Raw genomic sequence first — 23,753 nt, forward strand, 5'->3', positions numbered from 1 at the left:
AAAACTTAAAGCAATTAATATATATATTTCAAGCTATCAGATTATATAAATGAGTTGAATCTTAAAAAAATATACAGTTATTATGTAATATTTGCAGATAAAATCTCAACAACAAAAATTGGCCATTTATTGACAGCACACACTATCCCTAGTCATGGACATGAAATGCATCCCACCCCAAGTCTAGGTAAGAGGGCAGAGCTCCTCCCTCTCCCAAGAAATGAATGGGCAAAAGTGGACCAGCAAGAGTCCTGTATAGTTGAAAAATTATCAATCAGAAGTACAATAATAGATCAAGCCCTGATAAATACTAAGCAACTATAATTGAGGCCTCCCAAGAATAATACAGGCTGCCTGCAATCTGTTCTATGCATACTTACTTGGGAATAAGCTATATTGAACACATAGAGGATATGTCTAAGTACACATTGTGCCTGTAAGAGACTTCATATTTAAAGATGTTTTAATGATAATGGATTGGAAAAATTATTTGCACTACTCTTGCAAATACCTGTAATAATAATCTGTCTGCCAATGATGCCTCATCACCATCTTACAAATAGTTGCAGGGTCTCTGTCTATCTTTAGCAGCACCATGTCTATCACTCAACTGCCAACGAATGCAGTGTATTTTCATATCATCATAGGCACTGTACTCAATATGCCTGCCATCTTGACTCACAAATTTTTTATTTTCATTTTACTGAAAAATATTTCTTGCACCTCTAGGGGCTGCAGGGGACAAATTCTCTGGTTTTTAGACTCCTTTATGCTTCCCAAAGTTGTTTTTCCCACATGGCAATTTTTCAATACTGGATGAGACTTCCAGTTTTGGGGGGAAAGAGCACTTCTTGAGCATCAATCATGCCAGGAGCCTTGAGACCTGATAAAATTTTCCCACATAGTCCTGTAGAGCAGAAAACCTTTTTCCATTCTGAGAGGCAACGTAGCCTTCCAAGGTTTAGTAGGGATGGATCTGTATCCCCCTGAATCAGCAAGTTTCAGATTCCTGACATCATTATGGAGGGAGTTATTTGGGGAGAGACCTCAGGGTAGGGATGTCAGATTTCAGGGCCTGGTCCTGAGTCTGCAGTTCACATGGGCCATATCTTCAGGTGGCACACAAGGGTGTAAATTTGCCAGTTTTGTAGACTCAGGCCCCTGCAAAAGGAAAGGACTATGTGGAAATCTCTAGTCCAGCTGGTAGAGCAGGGGTGGCAGGGTCTAAGTATGTACTTAGCCTCTCTTTTCTCTTCCAGTCATTGCTGATCCTAGGCTCATCCTCTACTATGCTCTACATCCACATTCTGTCTAAAATCAAGGCTAGGTTAAATGTTCCTTACCTTATCTCATCTCCTTATGTAAGTGAGAATGAATAAGCCCCTCCTTTCACGATTATCTGGGGACCCCTTCAGCTAAGGTTTATGTCTTATTTATAAATAAGAAAGTGAGTGAGTGTGCTGTGTGTTTGTTGTGTGTGTGGGTGTGTGTGTGTGTGTGATGTGGGTGAATGACAGGCTGTGAAGAACAGCTTTTGCACTGAATTCTTTATCTTTAATGGAATTCTCAGGGGCCACTCCCTAGGTCTCAGGGTTTGATAAGAAAACTCCTGAATGGTACCCATCCTCTGAGGCAACAGCAGATGTATGCATGGAGATAAAAAGAACACAGTCTCTCTTTCCATGATAATATTTACTAATTTTTTTTTCTCTAGCTCCAAGCTTATAAATAAAAAACAGAAAAATCAGCATTTTAATCAACCAGGATTCAAACTGTAGTGCAATATCACACAAGAACAAAATAGTCTTTGCCCAATGACAAAAGTCATTAGGTACAGTAAAATACAGTACAGTAAAGTATAGTATGTTACAGATTACAGTAAAGTAGAGGACATATGAACTAGTCTGAGGTGACTATTCTACAACTGGGGTACCACAATTATAAAGTCTTTTTTTCTAGAAGCCATCCACTTCACCTAGAATGACAGGACTACCCTCAAGTTTCCAGGTATACCATTTTGTATGGCAAGCCTTATATTTAGGGGTCAAAAAGCCACAACAGACAATCACTAGCAGCTAGCACAAGTAATGGGTCGTAATTACATACCAAATGCTCAGTATCCATCTGTTGTGAGCACAGCTGGTACCTGCTCTTCCCATTCCACACCAAGATGAGTGCCATGCTCACATTGGTGAACTTCCTTGTCTCATGAAGGCTGGCTTAGTATTGTGATATTTTAAAGGTTTGGGGTCCCCACAAGATTACAGATCTTGCAGAATCCTGGAACTCAGTCAAGAGGCCCTCTTCTCATGAGAACTGAGGCAGCCCTTACATAGGCCTATGTCAATTACTGCAACTAGTCTTGAGCTGGCAACTGACTGTTCTGTCTCTCTGTTCTGAAAACCTGCAACCTTAGGCTACTCTTAGAAGACCCATACCTGAAGATCTGAATGTACTGATTGGTACCTAGGAATAGTTGATCCACCATATTAATGAAGATTCTTCATGTTAAGGTTTTCATGAAAGACAACAACCAGTGTTTAGTAGGATTTCAGATGGGAATCTGAGATCCAAATCAAACGATTAGTCCTAATTAAAGGACATTTATTATCTCTCCATTGATTTAACTGACCTACTCTAATTGGAACTAATCATCAGAACTGGGTCTAGGTTTTTATTAATAGCACTCACCCATCCAGTTCACAATACTTAACTAACATGTAATATTCCTACTAGGACCAAAAATTCCTTACCTGTATCGAAACCTGCTGCCTTTAAAAAATATTTTGCTACTGGACACAGTCTTGATTTGGCTTGATTTTGCATACCTTCAGCAGAAAGCAAAGCAGATTTAGATTCTTCAAATAAGTTTTAAAAAGACATAACAGTATTAAAGTTTTAAAATGACATATAACAGCACTACTACCACACACACAAAGTTTGTTTTGCTTTTGCTATATTATTTTGAGTCAGCATGGATGAGTAACTGCAAGTAATCTGTGCAGAAAATAATTTTCTTTGAAGGAGACTTCAAAAGTTTTTAATGATATGTTTCATTATGAATCTGTTCAATGGCCAGCTAGTATTCAGGGAACGGTTACAGAGAAAGCAGTCCACAGGGAGTGTTACTTCAACATGAATTGTCCTCCTAAATTCAGTTCAGGTTTTTTTAAACCATATCTACATACTCATACACTCCAGTTCCAGGGTCACTTCTGACACATTTCCTAGGCCAGGAATTGGGAACTTGTGAGAGCTCCTAACATGTCCCACAATTTCCATCAGCTTTATATAGCTTGTTTTAAAGTTCCCTGAATGGAAATGAACTGTGTGTAAGCTAGAAAGTAGTTGCATGGCACTGAGCAATATTTTGCAGGTCTTCAAGATGGGTACACAACAGAATTGAGGTAAGCTTGATATGCTTGGTGAGAATATGTCCATATGAGTAAAATGAATACCTGTTCACACACACTTTGCTTTGCACCTGTCATTGGGCCTACCTCATGCTTTTAACCATACCAACTACTCTAAGATGGCCCCCAAGTGCTTGCAAACTTAGAATTCAGGCCCTGGATTAAAAATGTTTTCCCATCCTTGTCACAAGTGGAATGTGCTCATTCAGGGGGGAAACCTGATACCCATGTAAACGCTTCTTGCTCAGGCATAGGCGACATGACACGTGTAGTTCTATGTTAGTAGGAAATGATACGTGAAAGATCTAGGGTTACTCAAATCAGTAGGTGTCCTGTGATCATGACTACAGCATGTTTTCCAACAATATGTTAGTGCATATTGTGACTTTCAGGTGCTTTGGATTATCTGTATGTTTTGAAAGACTTATGTCACTGCACTGTACAAAATGCATGCTGTTCCCCAAACTATTATTTCTTATCCATACAACTTAACTATTTCCAGTTTAAAAGAGACTCATTCCCTTAATTCATGACATAATTTTGTAATTCTTTAACATATGAGTTTCAGAACCAGATTAGCAGGATCCTGAGTTCCTTCAACAAGGAAAGATTAGTGTAGCTGAGAGGCAAATTTATAATGTTTCATTGTCCAATGTATGGGATGGTTCTGCCATGAATTTAAGAGTATTTTAGTATGTATTTTTAAATATTTCTGCTTGGTGCTTGAAGGCTGAGGTTTAAATATACTTAACCTAACATTATTATAAATAATAACCTTTTTATTTTCCAGTTCAAAGGGATCAAACTAATTAATGTGGAATGATATATTTTGGATGTGCCTTCAGAAAGCAAATATGCAAAAGAATCAAAGTACATATTGCCTTTATAACTTCATCATTTAACATGAAAAGACACTTTAGTTGTTTCATGCTCTCTGCTCATGTACACGTTCTTCATTATATTATTGAATTATAATAAATTTGCTCACTTGTAAAATGCCTGATTCTCCACTCCACACTTCCAAAGGTGCTTGCAGGCTGCTGGTGTAGAGGTATGGAATGACAACATAGCCTTTTTCTACACATTCAATGAAAAATTAAAGAGAAGTAGAAAAATGTTGACTTGACACTTGGATGGTTTAAGGGCATGAATCACACTTAGGCTGTGGCAAGACCCTTGTTCCTTTTAGTATACTGAAAAGCCTGTGCCCTAGAGGTCTTTGAAGACCAAGTTTCTTCAGAGACCTCAAATCTTAGGGTTTCTTGTATCCCCTACCTCTATTGATCCTCTTCAACCTTCCTTCCACATTACCCAACCATTAGTCTTAGCCTTTGGGGAGGGGGGGTATTTTGTTTTTCCTTTCTTTTGTTTACTTGTTTTCCCTCTTTTTCCAACCTGAGATAATTTAGGTCCAAAGCAACTGCAGATATAATACAGTTGTTTGACACCACTTTAACTGGCCTGGCTCAGTACTAGGGAATCCTGGGAATTGTAATTTCTTGAGGCTCTGGAGATCTCTGACAGAGAAGGCTAAATGTCTCCCAAACTACAGTTCCCAGAATTCCCTAGCATTGAGCCAGAGCAGTTAGAATGGTTTCAAACTGGATTATTTCTACAGTGTGTTTTGGACCTTAGGACCATTAAGAAGTCCCAGCAACAGATACATAAATCAAACAAATAATAATTGTATAATTATTTTATTTCTGGTTTTCTATTCCTATAAAGAGTTTTGGCCCTAACTCTATCCATTCCAAATAGGTCAAATAATAAAAATACAAAACATTGGATTCCAAAAAGCAATGCTTTGCGATTCCCTTCATTCATATCCATACATTCTATGCACAGGTACATTCCATAAATATTTCTCAGTTGCAATTTTTCTAAACGCTCTGTAATGGAATTCTTGAGTTTATTCATAAACATTAAGTGGCCTGTTCCAGTACGCAAGGCAGAAACTTATTTTGTAGGAGCAGGAATAAATGTACATACTAGCCATCAGAAGATGCCCCTAAATTTTTAATTAAAATCTTTTAGAATATAGAATATAGAAAATACAAAAATATAAAATATCCAACCTCTTTCTGAATTGCAATCACATAGAATGTCTTCCCTTCAAACTTTAATTTACAGACATCAGACCTATAAAAACAAAGCCCTTTGAATGAGGAAAATAGATTATAGTTTTAAAATCTGGCAGTTTCATACAAATTTAGCCAATTCAAAAACAGTGAGAACAAGTTGAATGAATTCTTCACTACAAATAATAAGGACACAACATATTAAAGCCAACAGCATAACATGAACAGAGCAATCCAATATACTTCAACTGCTATGATTTTACATATCTTTAAAAATTGGATTGTAAGCCTGTGGGCAGGGTCACGTCATTTTAATTTTCGTCAAGTTCCTGAGTGGCGTGATGGGCACAGTATGAATTAGAAATGGTAAAAAGATGAAACACATTTTAGAAGGCTTCATCTGAGGCAAAGTGAAACTAAGTTTATGAGGTCTTCTTTATACCTCAGGATATTTTTATTTCTTGGTACTGTATATAGATATTTGGAAAAGAAAAGAGAATGAATACATTTTGAGCAGATTTTGTTAAAAACCCTAAATAATGCAATCATCGTTTGTGTGTGCTTTCTGTAATACCTCTTGTTAAAACTTTGATCTTTATACTTTAAAACGCTTAAAACATCTTTGGCTGGTTCTTCTATTTTCAGCCCAGACATAAACAAGTACATACCCAGCAGTAAGTCACAAGAAGTTCATCTTGCTTACTAGTAAGAATAATTAGGCTTACGGTAAGTTGTTGCCACATGGCAGAATTAATGCAATCTGACACCAATTTAACTGTCATGGCTCCAATCTATAGCATCCTGGGATTTGTAATTAATTATGGCAAAAGATCTCTGGCAGAGAACACTACATCTCTAACAAAATTACATATCCCAGAATTCCATAGCACTGAGCCATGGCAGTTAAAACAGTATCAAACTGCATTATTTCTGCAGTACAGATGCAGCCTGAGAGACTTCAACTCTCCACTGAGTTCACTAGGGCATACTCAAGGTAACGGTGTACAATACAGCAATAGTAGTCAGTTATGTTGGGGAGAAGCTCCATTTTGTAGTAAAAAATTAAGGACAGAAGTGTTTTTAATCAATGAGTTATTCTTAATTGATAATTTCAGTTGCTTATGCATCAATCCTATTCAGGGCAGGGAGGCTTCTGTACACATACACTAAGGAGATTACGCTCTCACTATATCCCTGTATGACTGGACACAAGGAAAGAGTATTGCATATGTATCAAAATGTTGAGCATCCAGAATTTTGTACAGTATTAAGCTCCCATGTATTTTAACTCAGCAAGTTACATTTAGGTATCAAGGTCACTTTTATAAGCAGAAAAGAAGATGAAGCAGATTCAATGCTTAATGTGAAAGTGGATTTGCCAGTGCAGGAAATTGGATTCATTTTCAAATGGCAGGATAATGTTACCCACAACTTGTGAAGAGTCTTGGGCATATGTGGCAAACAACATACTAAATTTTTAAAGATACAGAGTTTCCCTGATGCTGCAGCAGTAAAGACTCATTCTTTCTTTGGGCATATTAGCAAGTGAGGGAGTAAATGTAGTACCGTGTGTGTTATTTTCTTCCCAAAGAACATAAAGAAAATTATGAATCACCCGAATATTCTTGCCATTCCTTTTATTCAAGGTAACAATGCATATTGTAACCCCCATTAATCTGGAGGGCAGAGATCTGTACCAATTTTTCTCTTTGTAAATAATGCCTTAAGAAGCCCAGTCTTCCACTATACACACATACACATACACACAATACTTGGGCGAATTACTTCCTTGCAGCCATGTGCTAAATTATCTTGCCCTGATTTTAGCTCAGACACTGCAGGGCACAATACAGAAAAAAGGAAAAAAGTTATCTCCAGGTAGGCAACTCATTCCAACAAAAGCTGGAGATGAACTAAGGTTGTTGTTTTTTTTAGCCTCTGCCACCCTGCATAGGCTCCACCTTACTAGAAGGATGTTTTAAATAGGTGTTTATGTTTCAAAATGGGAGCTCTGAGCTCATTGGGAGACTCCAGCATGAAGAAGTTCAGATCCTGGTAGCTGGGGATGTAGGTTTCATAGGCATGGAATCAGACGTCTTGACTGGGATCTACTAGATTTCGGCTGCATCGACATCACAGAATTAATGTAGTTTCATGGTGCTTGAACTGCCATGGCTCAATGATATGGAATCCCGGGGTTTGTAATTCTGTGAGATATTTAGTGTTCTCTGTCAGAGAGCTCTGCTGCCACATAAACTACAAATCCCAGGATTCTGTAGCACTGGGCCATAGCAGTTAAAGCAGTGTCAAAATGCATTAATTCTACAGTGTGGCAGCAGCCCTTGACCCAGGCTCAATATTGATTTAGGAGCTGGGGCTTAAGTTGACATCTGGTATCACTGGACAATTCTGTTTCCCTAACATATAGTCCTGAAACTGAAATGAATGGCCCCAAAATTATTTTAAATGTAGACCACTATCCAGTAGGAATCACAATAAGACAAAATAATCTTGCTTCATTTATAATACAATCCTATGCATGTCTATTCAGAAGCATATCTCAAGTTCAGTTCCTAGGTAAATATATATACATAATCATAGTAGACACAATACAAATTCGGGGTGGAAGTGGGGATGGGAATGAACCCTGCTTTCCAAACTAAGTATTCTGGAAAGGAGTAAATGAAACTTTATATTCTAAAGTTAAAAATAATTTTCAGAGTAGCAGCTCACCATTTTAGTAAATGAATTCTTTTATTTCCCTGGAAAACTACAAAACCTGTGGCTGTGAATCCTAAAAATGTTGTGGTCCCTGTGGAATCCTTGAAGAAAAAAGAAGGAAAGCTTACATTAGAAACATGGGGTGAGGGAGTTTGAGAGCAATTATACAAAAAGTATATTGAATGAAAATATGTATGTCCTCTAACTGAAGGTGGTTCCTATAAATTTCTTTTTAAATCGATATTTAAAAACAAAACAAAAATTCACACTGGGCCCTGGATATCCACTGGAGTTTGGTTCCAGGACCCTCCATTTATACCAAAATCTGTTGCTGCTTAAGTACCATTAAATACAAAGTAAAATTGTATTCCTTATATAAAATGCAAAATCAAGGTTTGCTTTTTTGCAATTTATATATTTTGAAAACTATTTCAAGGTGTGGATGGTTGAATCCGTGAATAAAGAATCTGTGGATATGGAGTGCCAACTGTATTACCTAAAAAGATTTTATTGTTGTTTTTATTGTTACTGTCATTGTTATCAGTGCATACTCATATATACTTCTGAAGTGATGAACAGGACAACACTAACAGAGAAACATCATATCTTAATAGGCATATTATACTATTTCATAGTAATAATAATTTTGTCCATGATTTTTCTGCTAACTCAGATGAGATGTAGCCAATCATATTATTGCTAATTAGTTCCAACCTGTCTATCCACATCATTCTTAGGAATCTGGGAACAGCTTTCTTCATATTTACTATGTTGGAGTTTAGCTTAGATCAGTTTTGACTCATCTGAGTGAACTTAGATCCAACTCCCAACCATGTGGAAACTGCTCTTATAAAGATGTCTTTCCACAGAGCTCTGGGATGTATCTGCAAAGCACATAGCTGAAACTGATCTAATATGGTCCCAAAAGGCTGACTCAGTGATTCTTCCATCCTAATGAGCACCAAGAATTAAGCCTATTTATTAAATCTATTTAAATGTGACAAATGCTTCAGCCAAAGCACTCAGCCATGTAAAATACCCCTGTAAGCCCAACACCATTTTTCTCTCAAGTTTTTAGCTTTGCTGAAAAAGTATCATTTACAGTTTCAGAGCCCTGGTAGGGAGAAAGGCAGGGGGGAAGACTGGTATGGAAGGGCTAAAGCACCCACAGATTTTACCTTAATTGCTCAACTAGACCTCACGCTACCATTACAGAGCCAATTTCTGCTTCAGACCTTAGCCTGCAACTTGAAATATCATCAATCTACAGATATGTATACAATATTCTGTCTGGTACAGTACCATGTAATTATTACAATATCAACAAACTATTTAAATTAGCATTCTAGCACTTAAACTGACTTAGTTCCATTGGACCAGACACACTTAAGGTTAAGTACATATTTTCTATAGGAGGTCTCTATTTATGGCCATGTTTGCTATCAAGGGATAATTATGCATCTTACAGTACCTATGCAAAACTGCTTTCTTATGTACACTAGAATAGTATTATAGTACTATAGCTTTCATAGAAGTGATTTAAAATTAATTGACTATGGGTAGTTTTATATTATACTATTTGATATATTATTATTATGTTAACCAAATGCAGATCCATCTACCTTTCTCTACAAGATAGCTAGCTTGCAGATACTGTATATTAAAACAACAAAAATTCTATTATTGTGCAACAGAAAAAGAGGATGTTCAAAGTAATTGTAAATTTGTAAACCACTTTGATCTTTTTGGAAAGGCGGTATATAAATAAATTTATTATTAGTAGTAGTAGTACTACTACTACATTGTATGGCACCAGAAGTGGGGAATGCATATCTCTCCAGATGTTGTTGGACTGCAATCTACATCATCCTCTCCTTTCTTAAAGATCTTTAAACAGAGGCTGGATGATTATCTGTCGGGGATGCTTTGATTTAGATTTGCTGCATGGAAGGAGGTTGGACTGGATGGCCCTTGCAGTCTCTTCCAACTCTATGATTCTATGATTGTATGATTCTATCAGCCAGGAGTGATGGGAGTTGTAATCCAGTACACAGAAAGAGGGGCATGTGTTCCTCACATATACACTACACATACAGGTGTTTCTAACAGATTGACCCAGCCTTCTGTGTAAGTCCCCTTCTCCTTAAAGCTTGGGCTGCTCTGCATACAGATATTTCTTTCCTCACTGTGAGTTCTGCTGCACACAGGGAGCTGCACATGTCTAATGATATGCAGAGGGATGTTACTGGATCAGAACATGATTATGGAGGCAGGGAAGTGTTTGTTTTGCATTAATAAATTCTTTACCTTGCAAGGATGTGGATCAACACCGTAGGTTTCTAAAGAATGTGCTTTTAATAATAAATTAAACTCTGCAACAGCTGGACTCAAACCCCTGAAAATCACACAAAAGAAAAGACCATGAGAAAAATATACAGTTTTGGCCAACAATATTCACCAGAAGCAAGAGGGGAAATAGGAGATCTTTCATATGATTCTGCTGTTACTCTGCCATAGCGCTTAATCCTTTTGGATTAAGTTTAGATGCTTTCGGCATACTTTTGGGACTCCAGTGAGCTGTGCAGTTAATCAGGGGATATCAAGTGTCTTTCAAATATATGCTTTCTTTTGGTGTGCATAGAGGAGCTGGAACTTAAGAAATAAGCTACAGCCTTGGTTTCCAATTATTTACTTCCTCAATTCATTTAAAAGAATTGCTCAGATTAAAGTTGCATTCCTTCCTGCTCTGGAAATAAACAAGGAAATAAACAAAGCCATTTTAGTCATCACTGCCTCTCCACTAGTTTGGAATCTGACAGCATTCTTGTGTTACACCACACTTTCAGATGAACATCAAACATTCTCCAAGCCATAGCCCATACCATGGAATTTTGATCATTTCGAACATGTATCTGCACACTTTACCTTAAAAAAAGACAGGGACTGGGAGAAACTATGCCTCAGGGGTCACTTTTGTAATCAAAGAGTTAACAAAATACTATTGTATTTCTGCTTTGACATAGTTGTAGCCCAAAAAGTAACTTTCCAAGTTTTTCTCTCTCAGGTAGTGTTACTTTCCAACCCTAATTAAATATACAGTGGGCCCTTTATTTCTGCTGCACTTTGGTTCCAGGACTCAATACAACAAAAATAAATTGGTATCCCTTCTATAAAATGTCAAAATCAAGATTTGCTTTTTTGAATATATATGTTGTTTAAAATATTTCCAAGCTGTGGATAGTTGAATCTGTGGATAAGAAATCTGTGGATACAGAGGGCCGATTTCAAGTTATATTGCTTTGCATGATGATTTAACCAATTCATGATGATTTGGGGTTCATATATACAGTCAGCTCTTTATATCTGTGGGGGATCCGTTCCAGACCCTCCTCTCCCATGGATAAGAAAAAACATGGGACCTCAAGTCCCACTGTCCCTATAAGGCAACACCACGCAGGTGGCGGGACAAGGCTTTCATTTCTTCCTCCTCCTCTGGAGTGGCAAGGTTTTGCTCATGTGGCAAATCCCTGCCTCTGCAGACCATCCCTGGGCCAGGCCGGGCCGGGCCAGGCCAGGTTTTGTTAGGATGGGCAGAGTGACCATCAGCTGCCACTTGGCCTTGTCAAAAGTGGCCCAGACGCTGGTCCCATCCACTGTGTAGGCCAATGGAAGGTGGAGGCAGAGGAGGCAGGCAGCCAGGGGTGATGAGTCAAGCGTCAGCTCCCACCCATGGACCTCCAGCTGGGCCGGGGCAGGGAGCAGAGCAGTGGCAGATCAATAGTGACTAGCAGCGTGCAGTGTACCAGGCTGGCACCAAGTCCTGGCTGAGTCCTAAAGGTCCACATAAGAGTGGTGGCAGAGGGTCCAGAAAGGGGTGGTGGCAGTGGCAGGAGGAAGGAGTATGGTCTCTGAGGGCAGATAGCGGTACGGGGTGGTCATCCAGAGAGCAGTGCCCAGAGCATCATGGCCTGTTGATCCAGGCCTGGAACATAGTGCTTTTCCACCAGGGCCGTCACGTCAACCAGGCAGCGGAAGTTGGCTGAGTGGGTGACTAGGCACCACCACTGAGAACAACAGTGCTTGCCATCTTCGGATGCTCAGAGTCACGGATGGCAAGCCCACGGATGGTGAGGTCCCATGGTAATCCTATGATGAGATCCCACTTTAATTCTAATAAGCTCTGTATCTTGCGTGCAGAAGAGTTCAAATTCAGTCATCAGTATTATTAGTTACCCATTTAATAGGAGATCTAATTGGAAAAGAAAAAAGGCACTACAGGTGTGCAAATGAATATATATTATATATATATTATAATTATTATCCATTTAGGCTTTAAAACAACTTAAAAATTAAAATGAAGCAAACTGTGAAATAATTAGTTACTTCTAAGCAATGTCAAGTGTCAATGTCAATACTCATAAAAGAGGAAAAAAGAATTAGGATGGTAATGAACAAAGATGCTAATTTCAAAATTTTTGTTAGAAGGTGTCTTTTCAGAAATGTTTTAAAAGGATGGTCTTTTCTGAGTAGAATACATAATTTTCTATAAATGCCATTGAAGCAGGTCCCTGGAGAAACATTAAAAACCTTATTCAAAAGAAAAAGGCAGTTAAAAAAGAATGGGGGAAAGGATTTTGATACTTGTCTACTGCATCTTTTACTAAGGAAAGAAAATGGAACAGGGGGGAAATATCCACAATTCTATCCAACATTATCTGGATAGAGAAGCAGATGATCCTCCCCTAGACACAAAGGCACCCTTCCCTGGGCTGGATGACATCGAATGACATGGTCACATCCCAGACATCATCGATTCATTGCTTCATCCAAGAAGCTATCTTTGATGTGCATGGACTTTCTCCAATTGGCAAGATTAGGCCTGGAGGCTGGAGATTTCTCTTCCCTGCTATATCCTCATAGCCTCCAACTATCCTGATTTGGTAGTGACAATCCCAATTAATCCTCTGTCATCCTACTTTTTAAGCAGTTGTAAAATGTCCCAGTTTCTCTTTCCTCCTCCCACTTTTCCACTTTGTTTTCAGCTTACTTCATTTGCTGCCGACTGAGCTTGATTCCCAGAATGGGAAAGAGGGGGAAGAATTTTGCCCTTGTCAAAAGCAAATTGTAGACTTAGCCAAAAGCAGACTGTTGCAGCCCCTCCCTGTTTGTTAATAATAACTTTTGTCATCTTCACCACACTCACTGCTTGGCACACATGCGCTAGTTTTCATCTGTGAAATGTTGGAGGGTGTGTACCTTTCTACTGAGAAGTAAATCCACTAAGTTCAGTCTGGCTAATTCCAAGGTATAGGACAGGGTATGGGATTTGTAGCCTATATAATTTCTCACTAGTAGCCCAGTCCAATGAGCTGCTTCATTGGGGCCTTCAGGTAAGGGATTACTGGCCACACTGGACTTAATCTTGGTATGTGAGAAGAATTTGTCCACACATAGTTGTTGAAGAAAAAGTCCTGTTAAAGTACTCTTTTAAAACAAGCATCACTGAAGTGGCACCTACAGAACACTTCTGTTCACCCTGTCACCCATCTATGGGGATGAAAGGTTTGGGCTAACTTCCTTTTTTTAAAAAAAAAAAAACCAGTAACCTGTTAATGCTTCTTGAGAAATTCATTGTTCTCTGCCTAAGAAATGGTGTATAGCCTCACATAGATCAGAAACAGCCTGGATCTTAAGCAGAGTTACTATTTCTATTGCTATTGGAGTTGTCATTTTATTGCCTGGACTTTTACTATTCTGTGTCTCCTAGTGCCCACAAGGCCAAAGAGGGGAGTAGCCTCTGCTTGCATTGATATCTCTCTAGACTGTCTTAACTGACAACAACAAAAACAACATAATAACAAAATGTAAGCCTGTCACTCTAGCATTATCATTTTCCCCCTTGTGTATAATTTTTAACACTTCTGCCTGATCAAGAAGCCAGTGAAGCTTCGAAAGCTTGCATAATGTATTTTGTGCATTTTTGCTTGGCCCAATAAAGGTATTACTGTTTGGTGGATTTTGGAGTATTAAGTTTGAAAGGCCCAGAGATGGTAATAGCTGTATAGCCTTGTACTAGCTTTTCTGTTAACAGAACAATGTGCAAGTAAACATAGGCGGGTTACAGTCTGCCTCTTTGGGGCGGGCTGCACCCGCCCCTTTCCCCGCTGTATCAGGGCCTCAGCGTCCAGAGCAGCAGCCACTGAGGCCCCGATCCGCCACTTTTCGGGCTGCGGGGAAGCGGCAAAAGGCCCCTTCCCCGCAGCCTGAAAAGGGGTGTCCCTGGGGCTTGAAGCCCCAAGGACACGCCGCGGCGGCGGGGAGGAGGAGAAAGGGGCTGCTTGGCCCCTTTCTCCTTTGGTCCGCTGGGCGCAGCCGTCTGAAGGCTGCGCCCAGCGGCCCAAACCAGGAAGGAACTCCGAAACGGAGCTCCTTCCTGCTCTGTGGAAAGGGCGCATTATGCGCTCTGGCGCGGAGCGAGGACGTCACGTCCACGCCGCCCCATATAGAGGCGGCGCGGTTGTGACGTCCTCATGGCGGCGGCCGTGCGGAATGGCCGCTGCCATTTTGTGCGCGCAGAGCGCGCACTAGGGTTAGGGGGTGCAGAAGCACCACCCCTTTCTAACCCTAATATGTGCTCTGCGTGTACTTTCGTACTTTCGTGCTCGTCTGTAACGGGCCATAGTAAGCAGAATATCTTTGCCTCCACATAGGTTAAAACATTGCTTTACTGTAGTAAAACATTGCTTTTACTGTGTGCTCTAGAACAGTATAAAGAAGAACTAATATAGGTTCATCTCCTGTACATCAATGTGATGCAAGATCATGCTCTGAGTTTTTAAGGTAGAAGGTGGGATAGAAACAGAGTTGCCAGTTCAGAATTACTCCAGGCCCTGAGGGTTTTGGCCGCTGGTGATGTTATTAGCAGGGTATAGTGGTTTCAGTGTTGAACTACTGTTCTGGTGAGCAAGGTTCAATTCCCCACTCAAACATAAAAATGTACCGAGTGTCCTTGGACAAGTCACACTCTCTCAGCCTCAGAGGATAGCAATGGCAACCGCCTTCTGAAGAAACTTGCTTTAAAAAAACCCTATGATAGGGTTGCCTTAGGAGGGTCGCCATGTCAAAAATGATTTGGGAGGCACACAACAACAAATAATTATGTACCACTCACAGTTCACAGCTTGTCATTCAAATACACACAGATAGAAAACATTTTCCTGTTTGGAAATTGAGAGAAAAATCTCAGTTGTGGCAGTGTCAAGATCAAGGTGAAATAAGGGGATTGTTTTGTTTTTTTATATGTTGAGCCTTGAAGAGAGGCAGGAAAGCAATAACATTTATCATCATCATCATCATCATCATCATCATCATCATTTCTCTCTCACTCAGAGAGATGGAAGAAGGAACACTTAATCTGGTTTGCTTGCTTCTGGCCAGAAAGTGGATGCAGAGCAGAGCAAAGGGTGAACCCTGACACAACTACAGGGAGGGAAGGAGGAAGTTGTAAAAAGATGGACCTCCTGAAGAATCTTTACAAGGAATGAACAAAGCCTTGTTAATTAGAGCAAGCTACTGCTCTCGTAAGTGAGTTGGAGATCTTCACACAGCCCCTTTCTGTTCCACAGACCTGAACCTGCTAAATCCCAAGAATCTGCAACCTTGCCTTCCACCTGGAGATGACCCATGGGGCAAGGCATCAAGACCTGGAAACCCTAGATATATTTAATAAATTTTATTGACAGTCTACTGATGCAAAAGGCTAAACCGAATTTAGAAGTCATTTGTTACAAATAAATTAATTGTAATTCACTGGTTTTCACAGTAAGAAATTTTACAGTCAGCCCCCCCATATCTACAGATTCTGCATCCACAGATTCAATTGGTTTAAAAAAAAAAATACCCAAAAGCAATCCTTGTGTTTGCCATTTTATATAAAGGACATCATTTTACTATGCCACCGTATATAATAATGGGACTTGACATCCACAACCTTTGGTATCCGGGGTATGTGTGTGTGTCCTGGAACCAAACCCAGAGGATACCAAGGACTCACTGTAGTTATGTTTTTCCCCAGAATAGCCAATTGTAACATAATGCATCGAAGGATAACCACCACCCCCCTTTGCAGTGAAACTACAACTGTGCTTCAGTTATTTTTATAGTAGGGTGTATGTAGTAGTCTCATTATTTATGTGTCTTTAAAGTAACTAACTAAAGAATAACTGTTTTAGTTACCTTTAAGTAATGAAGAAAGATCACTTTTTCAAAACTGAAAATAAATATAACTAATTAATTTGAATGGTACTTTTACCACACGATACTGTGAAGCCAGACATTGCTTTAACCTCAATTTAAACAATTTCAAACATACACAATAAAAGGCTTTCCTCAGGCCATGAAAGTAACTAAGGAATTCAGTCCAAAACCTCGCTTTACTATCATACTTGCTTATGGCTCCACTGAGGGGTCAGCAGCTGAGCAACTGTCTTAAGTGTCCCACATCAGGTATGAGAGGGGAAATTCTGTACAGTCTTTGCTGACATACAACACTTGGAATCTGGGACAGCTGCTGGTCTCACACATGCATTAAAAACAACTGTAGAAGTTGCAAGGATCAAAGTGGAAGACCTTGAATCAAAAGTGGAATCAAAAGTGGGTAACTGGAATGTAGAAGCATGGCAGCAACTAATATGGACTACTCAAATAGCATGTCTTCCAAATTGGTACCCTTCACACTGAATGCATCTTGGCAAGAGTATGAACTTTATAAAGATCTTTTGTTCAAGAGAGTAAGTAGCATGTCAGGAAGCTAAAATTATGGCAACTGCATGATTGAAAGACTGATCTCTCATAATCTGAGTTAATTGTTTAAAGTGGAAAGCTGAATCTTTGAAAGAAAACTTACCAGACTCATATAAGCAAGCTCTGCTAGCTACTCTTTCAAAGCTTACTTTCCTGTCAATATCTGGGTACTGATTTTCTATTTTCCATTAATCATGGATAAGTCATGTTTCTTAGGAAGGTTGAATATTTGCCTAGATCTTCATTAATGACACAAAATGTTCCAATTCAATTAGGGTAGTATCACTTTATATATTCACCAAGAAGAACTACAACCACTGATGAAATGTTTGCAAGAGCTAATTAATCATCGTGTTCTGAAGCTGTAATTTGGCTTTTGTAGCCCTGATATTCCTGACCACTGATCACGTATATTGAGGCTGATAGGAGTAGGAGCCTCTATATGAAGGACTCCAAGATGTGCTCTATAGCTTGCAGATTGCCTACATGAAGGCAGTGAGTCAATGAAAACATACCCTTTCATTCATCTTGCATGTTTCTAATAACTTCCCATTTTCTCCCCCCCCCCCCCCCCCCCCCCATCATTCATTAAACATCATCAGAAAGTGTTCATTTCATGTGTTTGGACGCTTTCTTTGAATAGGGATCTAATATTATCCTTTGTTCTTTGATATCAATAGATGTAAGAGAATAGCTTTACTTCTTCTAGACAAAAGTTTTCATGTACAAATAGATGAATAACTTAAATAAATGTTTAAAAAAAAAAAACAAAGCCACCACTGAAATGATGGAAGGAAAGAATTTATTCTGGAGATGAAGAGACAGTACAGACCGTACTAGGGCTGAACTAGGGTGGAGCATACACATGCTTTGAGCCCTAGTTCCACCACCTCCTGCCATCATGGTGAGCACACATCTACACAACGCACGCCATGATGGCGTCTGTGGTGCACAGAGCCCAAACAGCACTGTGGTGTCATCATGGTGTGTGAGCGTGCCTATGATGGCCCTTTTATTTTCTTGTTAACAGAATTTAATGAAAAATCCAGGCACAGCTGCTTCATTTTGACTGGGCTAGTCTTTTACTTCCCTGCTGAAAACTTCCAGATGGAAAGTAAAAAGAAGATCCCTAGTAAAGTTATTATTCTAGTGGAGAGCTATCAATCACATTACTACATCCGCTTTCGCTTTCTCTCTGCACCCAGGCATTTAGTTTACACAGTGTGTAGAGGAAAATGTGTCAAAGAGGCACTATAGATGCACTTTATGTGTCTTTCTGAATTGCTCAAGGCTTTGGGAGAACAAAATTCAGTTCAAGGTGATTTAGAGAATGATGCTTCAGAGATATCCCGTATCTCTCCAAATCAGCTTGATATAGTTTAAGAGTTATCCAAACCAAACATACTAGCTTTGCCCCTATGCAGATTACTGCACTGTGAACAATTCTCCTTCAGTCTTCATCATTCAACAAAATTCACAAATTACTAACAACAGAAAAGACAGGTGCTTGATGTCAGCTTATTTCTTATAGATTCTGCATTTCAACTGGCCTCTTCTTTTATTGTCAGTTCGCTCACTCCCTTAAAAAACTTTGACATTCTTTAGGTTAAATACTATTTCAAAAATTAAAATAAATGTTTTTCTTAACAATATTGCATGCCACTTTTTTCACCTATTACAGTTTAGAAGAATGGCATTCCTAATCATTTATTGGAACATAAGACCTCAAGGGGGCATGCTTGCCCCAAAGGAGTCTCTCAGAGTAACAAGTATAAGAAACTTTGTTTTCAGTTTTTACTCTAGTTTTCATTTAACGATAGAAATACACATCAAAAAGGGGGGGGGACTACTCCATTAAGGACATAAAAAATTATTCCTATCTCTCTCATGTCATTTTTCCCAGGAAAGAGAATTACATTTCTTGAAATAAGTTCTTCCATGTGTGTGTGTGTGTGTGTGTTTGTTTTAAAAAATCGTTAAGATGCCAAATAGTACAACAAACAAATATAACTGCTCTTCAGAAAAAGTGAAAAATATTGCAAGAAGTGTGAAAATTCTAAAGAAGCAAGTAACCAGATTCTTGTCTTGAAAAATCACTAGTAAAAAAAGAAAATTGCCATCTATCAATAGCGGTAATATTCACTTATAATACGCAAATATTTGCCACATCATGGAAAATAGCCACAGGTATGATCTCAATCATGTGGCCCCCACAGGCCAGGAAATTCTGGAGGGCCATATGATTCCCACCTCAGTCGAAATACAATTTATACTAGTTTTTCATTACTTTGCATTGTGTGAATTAAGATAGTTCCACTCAAGCTATCGGATATTCAGAACCAGCAACATATCCCCTCCAAACCAAGGACTGATACCATATTTGAGCAATATTATTACCAGGTATTTCTTTGTTTCCTGCAAACACACTGTAGAAGATTGAAATATAGGATATGTCCTGGAAAAGGAGGATGCCTGATATCCCTGCTTTTGGAGAAAAGGCATACATATTTTGCATATGTTTAAGCTACAACCCTCAGGGAAAATACAATCGCCTGAAGAAAAAGAAATAAAGCAATGATAGTTCAATAATTATTTTTTAAAACAGCAGTTTAAATTACCTGAATTCATTTCTATGTATTTCAGCTATTTTTCTTTCCAGTTTTGGTGATTGTTTGGGGAAAATCCTAAAATCACTGACATAATTGTCCACGTGGTCATCAGGATCATAGTCGCCAAACTCAGCTGTGCAGATAAAAATACAAACAATACAAAAAATAACAACAAAATTACAAACAAATTCCTACTTACAGAACTATTTTATTGATTTATTTTTTCCTATTTGCACTTTGTTCTTTCCCTTTAGAACCGTGGTGGTGAACTTATAGCACGCAAAGTCATTTTCTGTGGCACATGGAGGGTGGGGAAGGGAAGGAACCGCCATGTGCCTTGATGCTCCAATTTGGGCTGGCATTGAGGCAGATTGGGGCTGTGGTGTGTGGTTGTTGCAGCTCTGGGACAACCAGCTCCAGGGAGGCCCCAATCCGCCCTTTTCGGGAGGTCTGTTCTGGCCCATGGTCTCTTAATTGTTTCCTTGAGAGTTTCATGAGACAGTAAACTAGCTAGGAAGTCTTTCATTAAAGATAGTTTCACGTTTTGTTTGAATTGGAAAACTATGATTAACAACTTTGTAACAAGCCATGATTTTATACTGGCTTGTTGCAAAGCAGTATTAACTATCATTTTCCAGTGTAGATAAAACAAGAAACTAAAGATAATGGAGCAATTGATGCTTGTTTGCATCTTGGCTTATAAAGGGAGATATGCTTGTTTGAATTCTTCCAGGCAAAAGCAGATAAACAAATAGCAGAAACATATAATATAATCATCATGAAAGAAAAAAAGTACTGAAAATTCAAAAGCAGCCATTAAAATCCACTGATTTTTACTGAGCAATTGCTGAAGGACCAGGACTGTGTACTCACATATAAATTGAAGCAGAAATCTGGTCCATAAAACAAGTCACTATAAAATAACTATGTGGAAAGGGATTAGGATTATGAACAGTGGTCCTTCCCTCAAGCTCCACTCTGGGCTTAAATTCAAGTATGATCCTGTTACTGCTAGATGCATTTACCATATACATATCCATTACTTGAAGTAAACCACATTCTACCGTTTCAGCTGCATGCCTAATTACAATTGGGCTGAATTCAAGCTAAGACAATCATTGTTAGTTCTACTGAAATCAGTGGGACATTATTATGATTAACCTTTATTTATAAAGTGCTGTAAATTTACACAGCATACAATCTTTTAGTTAGACAGTTCCCTGCCCTCAGGCTTAATTTGGTCTTAGCTTAATTAAGTCCCACAGATTTCACCAAGAAAGAAATTTTGTTGACTTAACTGACATAAAATAAAATTGATTTTACAAAATATTTAATAAGGCTTTTAATACTATAATGAATACTCCTGGCCATGGTCCTGAAACAAAATACCAAGTTGCTTTCATATCACTTACCTTGGACAATGCATGCCCCCAGGTAAGCAGCATCAGAAAATGCACACAGCAAACGGCCATGGAAAATATCTCTTTTGATTTGTAGATATAAAAGGTACCTGCATTTAATGTGAAAAACGATTACTTAGATTTCTCTCTTTATTTTAATTTTATTCTAATTTTATCACTGCAGATCACTCTAGAGAGTGTGAGGTGTTCAGAAAGGCACTGAAGAAAAGAAAGTTTAGCCTCATAAAAACCACATTGCTGTCAAGAAATATTTATTTATCATGATATGTATTAAATCCTCTCAACTTACCAGATTTGCTTCAAGAAAGAAAACACAACAGTAAATATATTATTTATTACAATAATACTTATTAAAATTGAAATGTTTAATTTATATTACTTTTCTCAACATAATACCATGAATGTGTTTTCCATATGTAGTCAGTACTTCTGGATTAGTAATATGAATATTTAAATGGAAATCTGTTATGCACCTATGTCAAAATGCTAAGAAATGCATAAGGAGAAAACAAATTTCCCCCTATGCCTGGACCTCACTTTGTTAAGGTCACAACTGCACATTGACAATGGGTCTGTGGCTGCATTTGCACTGCAGATATAATGCAGTTGGATACCACTTTAACTCCCACGGCTCAATGCTTTGTCATTTTGTGAGCTATTTAGCCTTCTCTGACAGAGAGCTCTAGAGCCAAAACAAACTACAAATCACCGAATTCTATTTAAACTGGTGTCAAACTGCATTACTTCTGCAGTGCAAATGCAGCCACTCACAGAGAAAGAGAAGGGGAGTTTTAAATCATACGCAGCTATAGGCATCCAAAATCTTGACTAGTGGAGAAACTTGAAACTTAAACTCTATGCTTCTGGTCAATTTCCTACTCAAAACCACCCTTTTCCTCTGCAGGTGGGGAAAATGCTTTGGGAGGGTATGATTTTGACAGAGAAGAAGAGATAAACAAGCAGACCCTCTCCAATCTGGCCTTCTGCTCAAGACATCATCTTCCTGTGACTTCACTGTTTTATTTTGTTTGTAAAAAAAATCCAGGAAAATATAGAGTATTTTACAGCCTTAGTCTAGGATCCAAAGAACTGGATAATTTGTGTGATCTACCAAAGGGAATTCTGGAGTTTTGATTCTCAAATAATAGTTCTGTGCACCACATAGCAAACATCAGTTGAAACCAAGTGGAGCTGCAGCTGACGTAGCCTGAGATGTGACAGGAAAAAGTCAAAATCCCATTTTGCCCATCATGACAACCAGTTGATATACCTGAAATAGCATCCCAGTCCTTACATGGAAACTAGTAATTTTTAGAGTTCACAAGGCTTTTTTGGTTGGGGAGGGGGTCCCATGTCCAATACGGAAGGTTACTATAGGATTTGTGATTATTAGGCTTCATTTGTAACTGTCCTTTTAGGGGGGACATCTTCCTGCAATAATCTTTGGCTAGTCGCAGTTCATTAAACCCATTGGAAAAAGTCACAACTTGCCTGTATTGGTGGTTCTCAAGAGAGAAAATTTGTTCCATTGTAGTGAACTAATTCAAAAATCCTTAATCCATAATGACAATGTGCTAAAAGAGTTTGCAATGTAATTGCTTTGAGGCACTCCACTGGTCTCAAAATCTGGTAACTTTTGATAACACTTCCTAGCTGTGTAAATCAGTTTGCTCTACCCTGGGAATGACAGCAAGCTCAAGAGCAAATCTGGGAAACTGCACATTCTGCTTCCAGCTGATAGAAATACCATGGAGAGGCATTTCTTGTTTGAACCTGTCACACAATTCTTTTCTTCCTTCTTAAAGGAAATACATTAGATGTCCTGCCACCATAAATTGATGTTTTCAAGAGTTCACTTAAAGGATCAGGTATGAGATAATACAGAAAGCTTTTTAGGGGAGAATCAACAGGGGTGACATTAAGTCTTTAGTGCTGCTTGTTTCTCATTGAAAGTACACAAAGACTTTCAAAACCATGCTCTTTTTCAATGATCATGGCATCATAGAATCATAGAGTTAGAAGAGAATACAAGGTCCATCCAGTCCAAGCCCCTGCCATGCAGGAACTCACATTCAAAGCATCCCCAACAAATGGTCATCCAGCCTCTGTTTAAAGACGTCCAAGGAGGGAGATTCCACTACACTCTGAGGGAGTTTGTTCCACTGTTGGACAGCCCTTACTGTCAGGAAGTTCCTCCTAATGTTGAGGTGGAATCTCTTTTCCTGGAGCTTGCATCCATTGCTCCGGGTCCTGAAGCAGCAGAAAACAAGCTTGCTCCATCCTCAATATGACATCCCTTCAAATATTTAAAGAAGGCTATCATAACACCTCTTAACCTTCTCTTCTCCAGGCTAAACATACCTAGATCCCTACGTCTCTCCTCATAGGACATGGTTTCCAGACCCTTCACCATTTTGGTTGCCCTTCTCTGGACATGCTCCAGCTTTTCAGCATCCTTTTTGAACTGTGGTGCCCAGAACTGGACACAGTATTCCAGGTGAGGCCTGACCAAGGCAGAATAGAGTGCCATTATTACTTCCCTTGACCTAGACATGATACTTCTGTTGATGCAGCCTAGAATCGTATTGGCCTTTTTAGCTGCCGCGTCACACTGTTTACTCATGTTCAATTTGTGGTCTACTAGGGATCCTAGATCCTTTTCACATATAGTCTCGTTAAGCCAGGTGTCCCCCATCCTATACCTATGCA

General features: G+C 38.9%; 1 protein-coding gene across 3 annotated transcripts in view; it reads right to left on the bottom strand.

Moving 5' to 3' along the window:
- Nucleotides 1-23,753, bottom strand: part of FRMD3 (FERM domain containing 3) — a 144,915-nt gene that overhangs the window by 17,760 nt on the left and 103,402 nt on the right. For all 3 annotated transcript variants that reach the window (XM_042453259.1, XM_042453258.1, XM_042453260.1), the window contains 7 exons: nt 21,036-21,133; nt 19,633-19,756; nt 10,520-10,607; nt 8,225-8,313; nt 5,489-5,552; nt 4,402-4,490; nt 2,754-2,828 (listed from right to left, as the gene is read on the bottom strand). In XM_042453259.1, the coding sequence (XP_042309193.1) occupies nt 2,754-2,828; nt 4,402-4,490; nt 5,489-5,552; nt 8,225-8,313; nt 10,520-10,607; nt 19,633-19,756; nt 21,036-21,133 (627 nt within the window). The remainder of the gene's footprint in view (nt 1-2,753; nt 2,829-4,401; nt 4,491-5,488; nt 5,553-8,224; nt 8,314-10,519; nt 10,608-19,632; nt 19,757-21,035; nt 21,134-23,753) is intronic.

The sequence above is a fragment of the Sceloporus undulatus genome, chromosome 2 (assembly GCF_019175285.1).
Source record: "Sceloporus undulatus isolate JIND9_A2432 ecotype Alabama chromosome 2, SceUnd_v1.1, whole genome shotgun sequence".
Lineage (NCBI taxonomy): Eukaryota > Metazoa > Chordata > Lepidosauria > Squamata > Phrynosomatidae > Sceloporus > Sceloporus undulatus.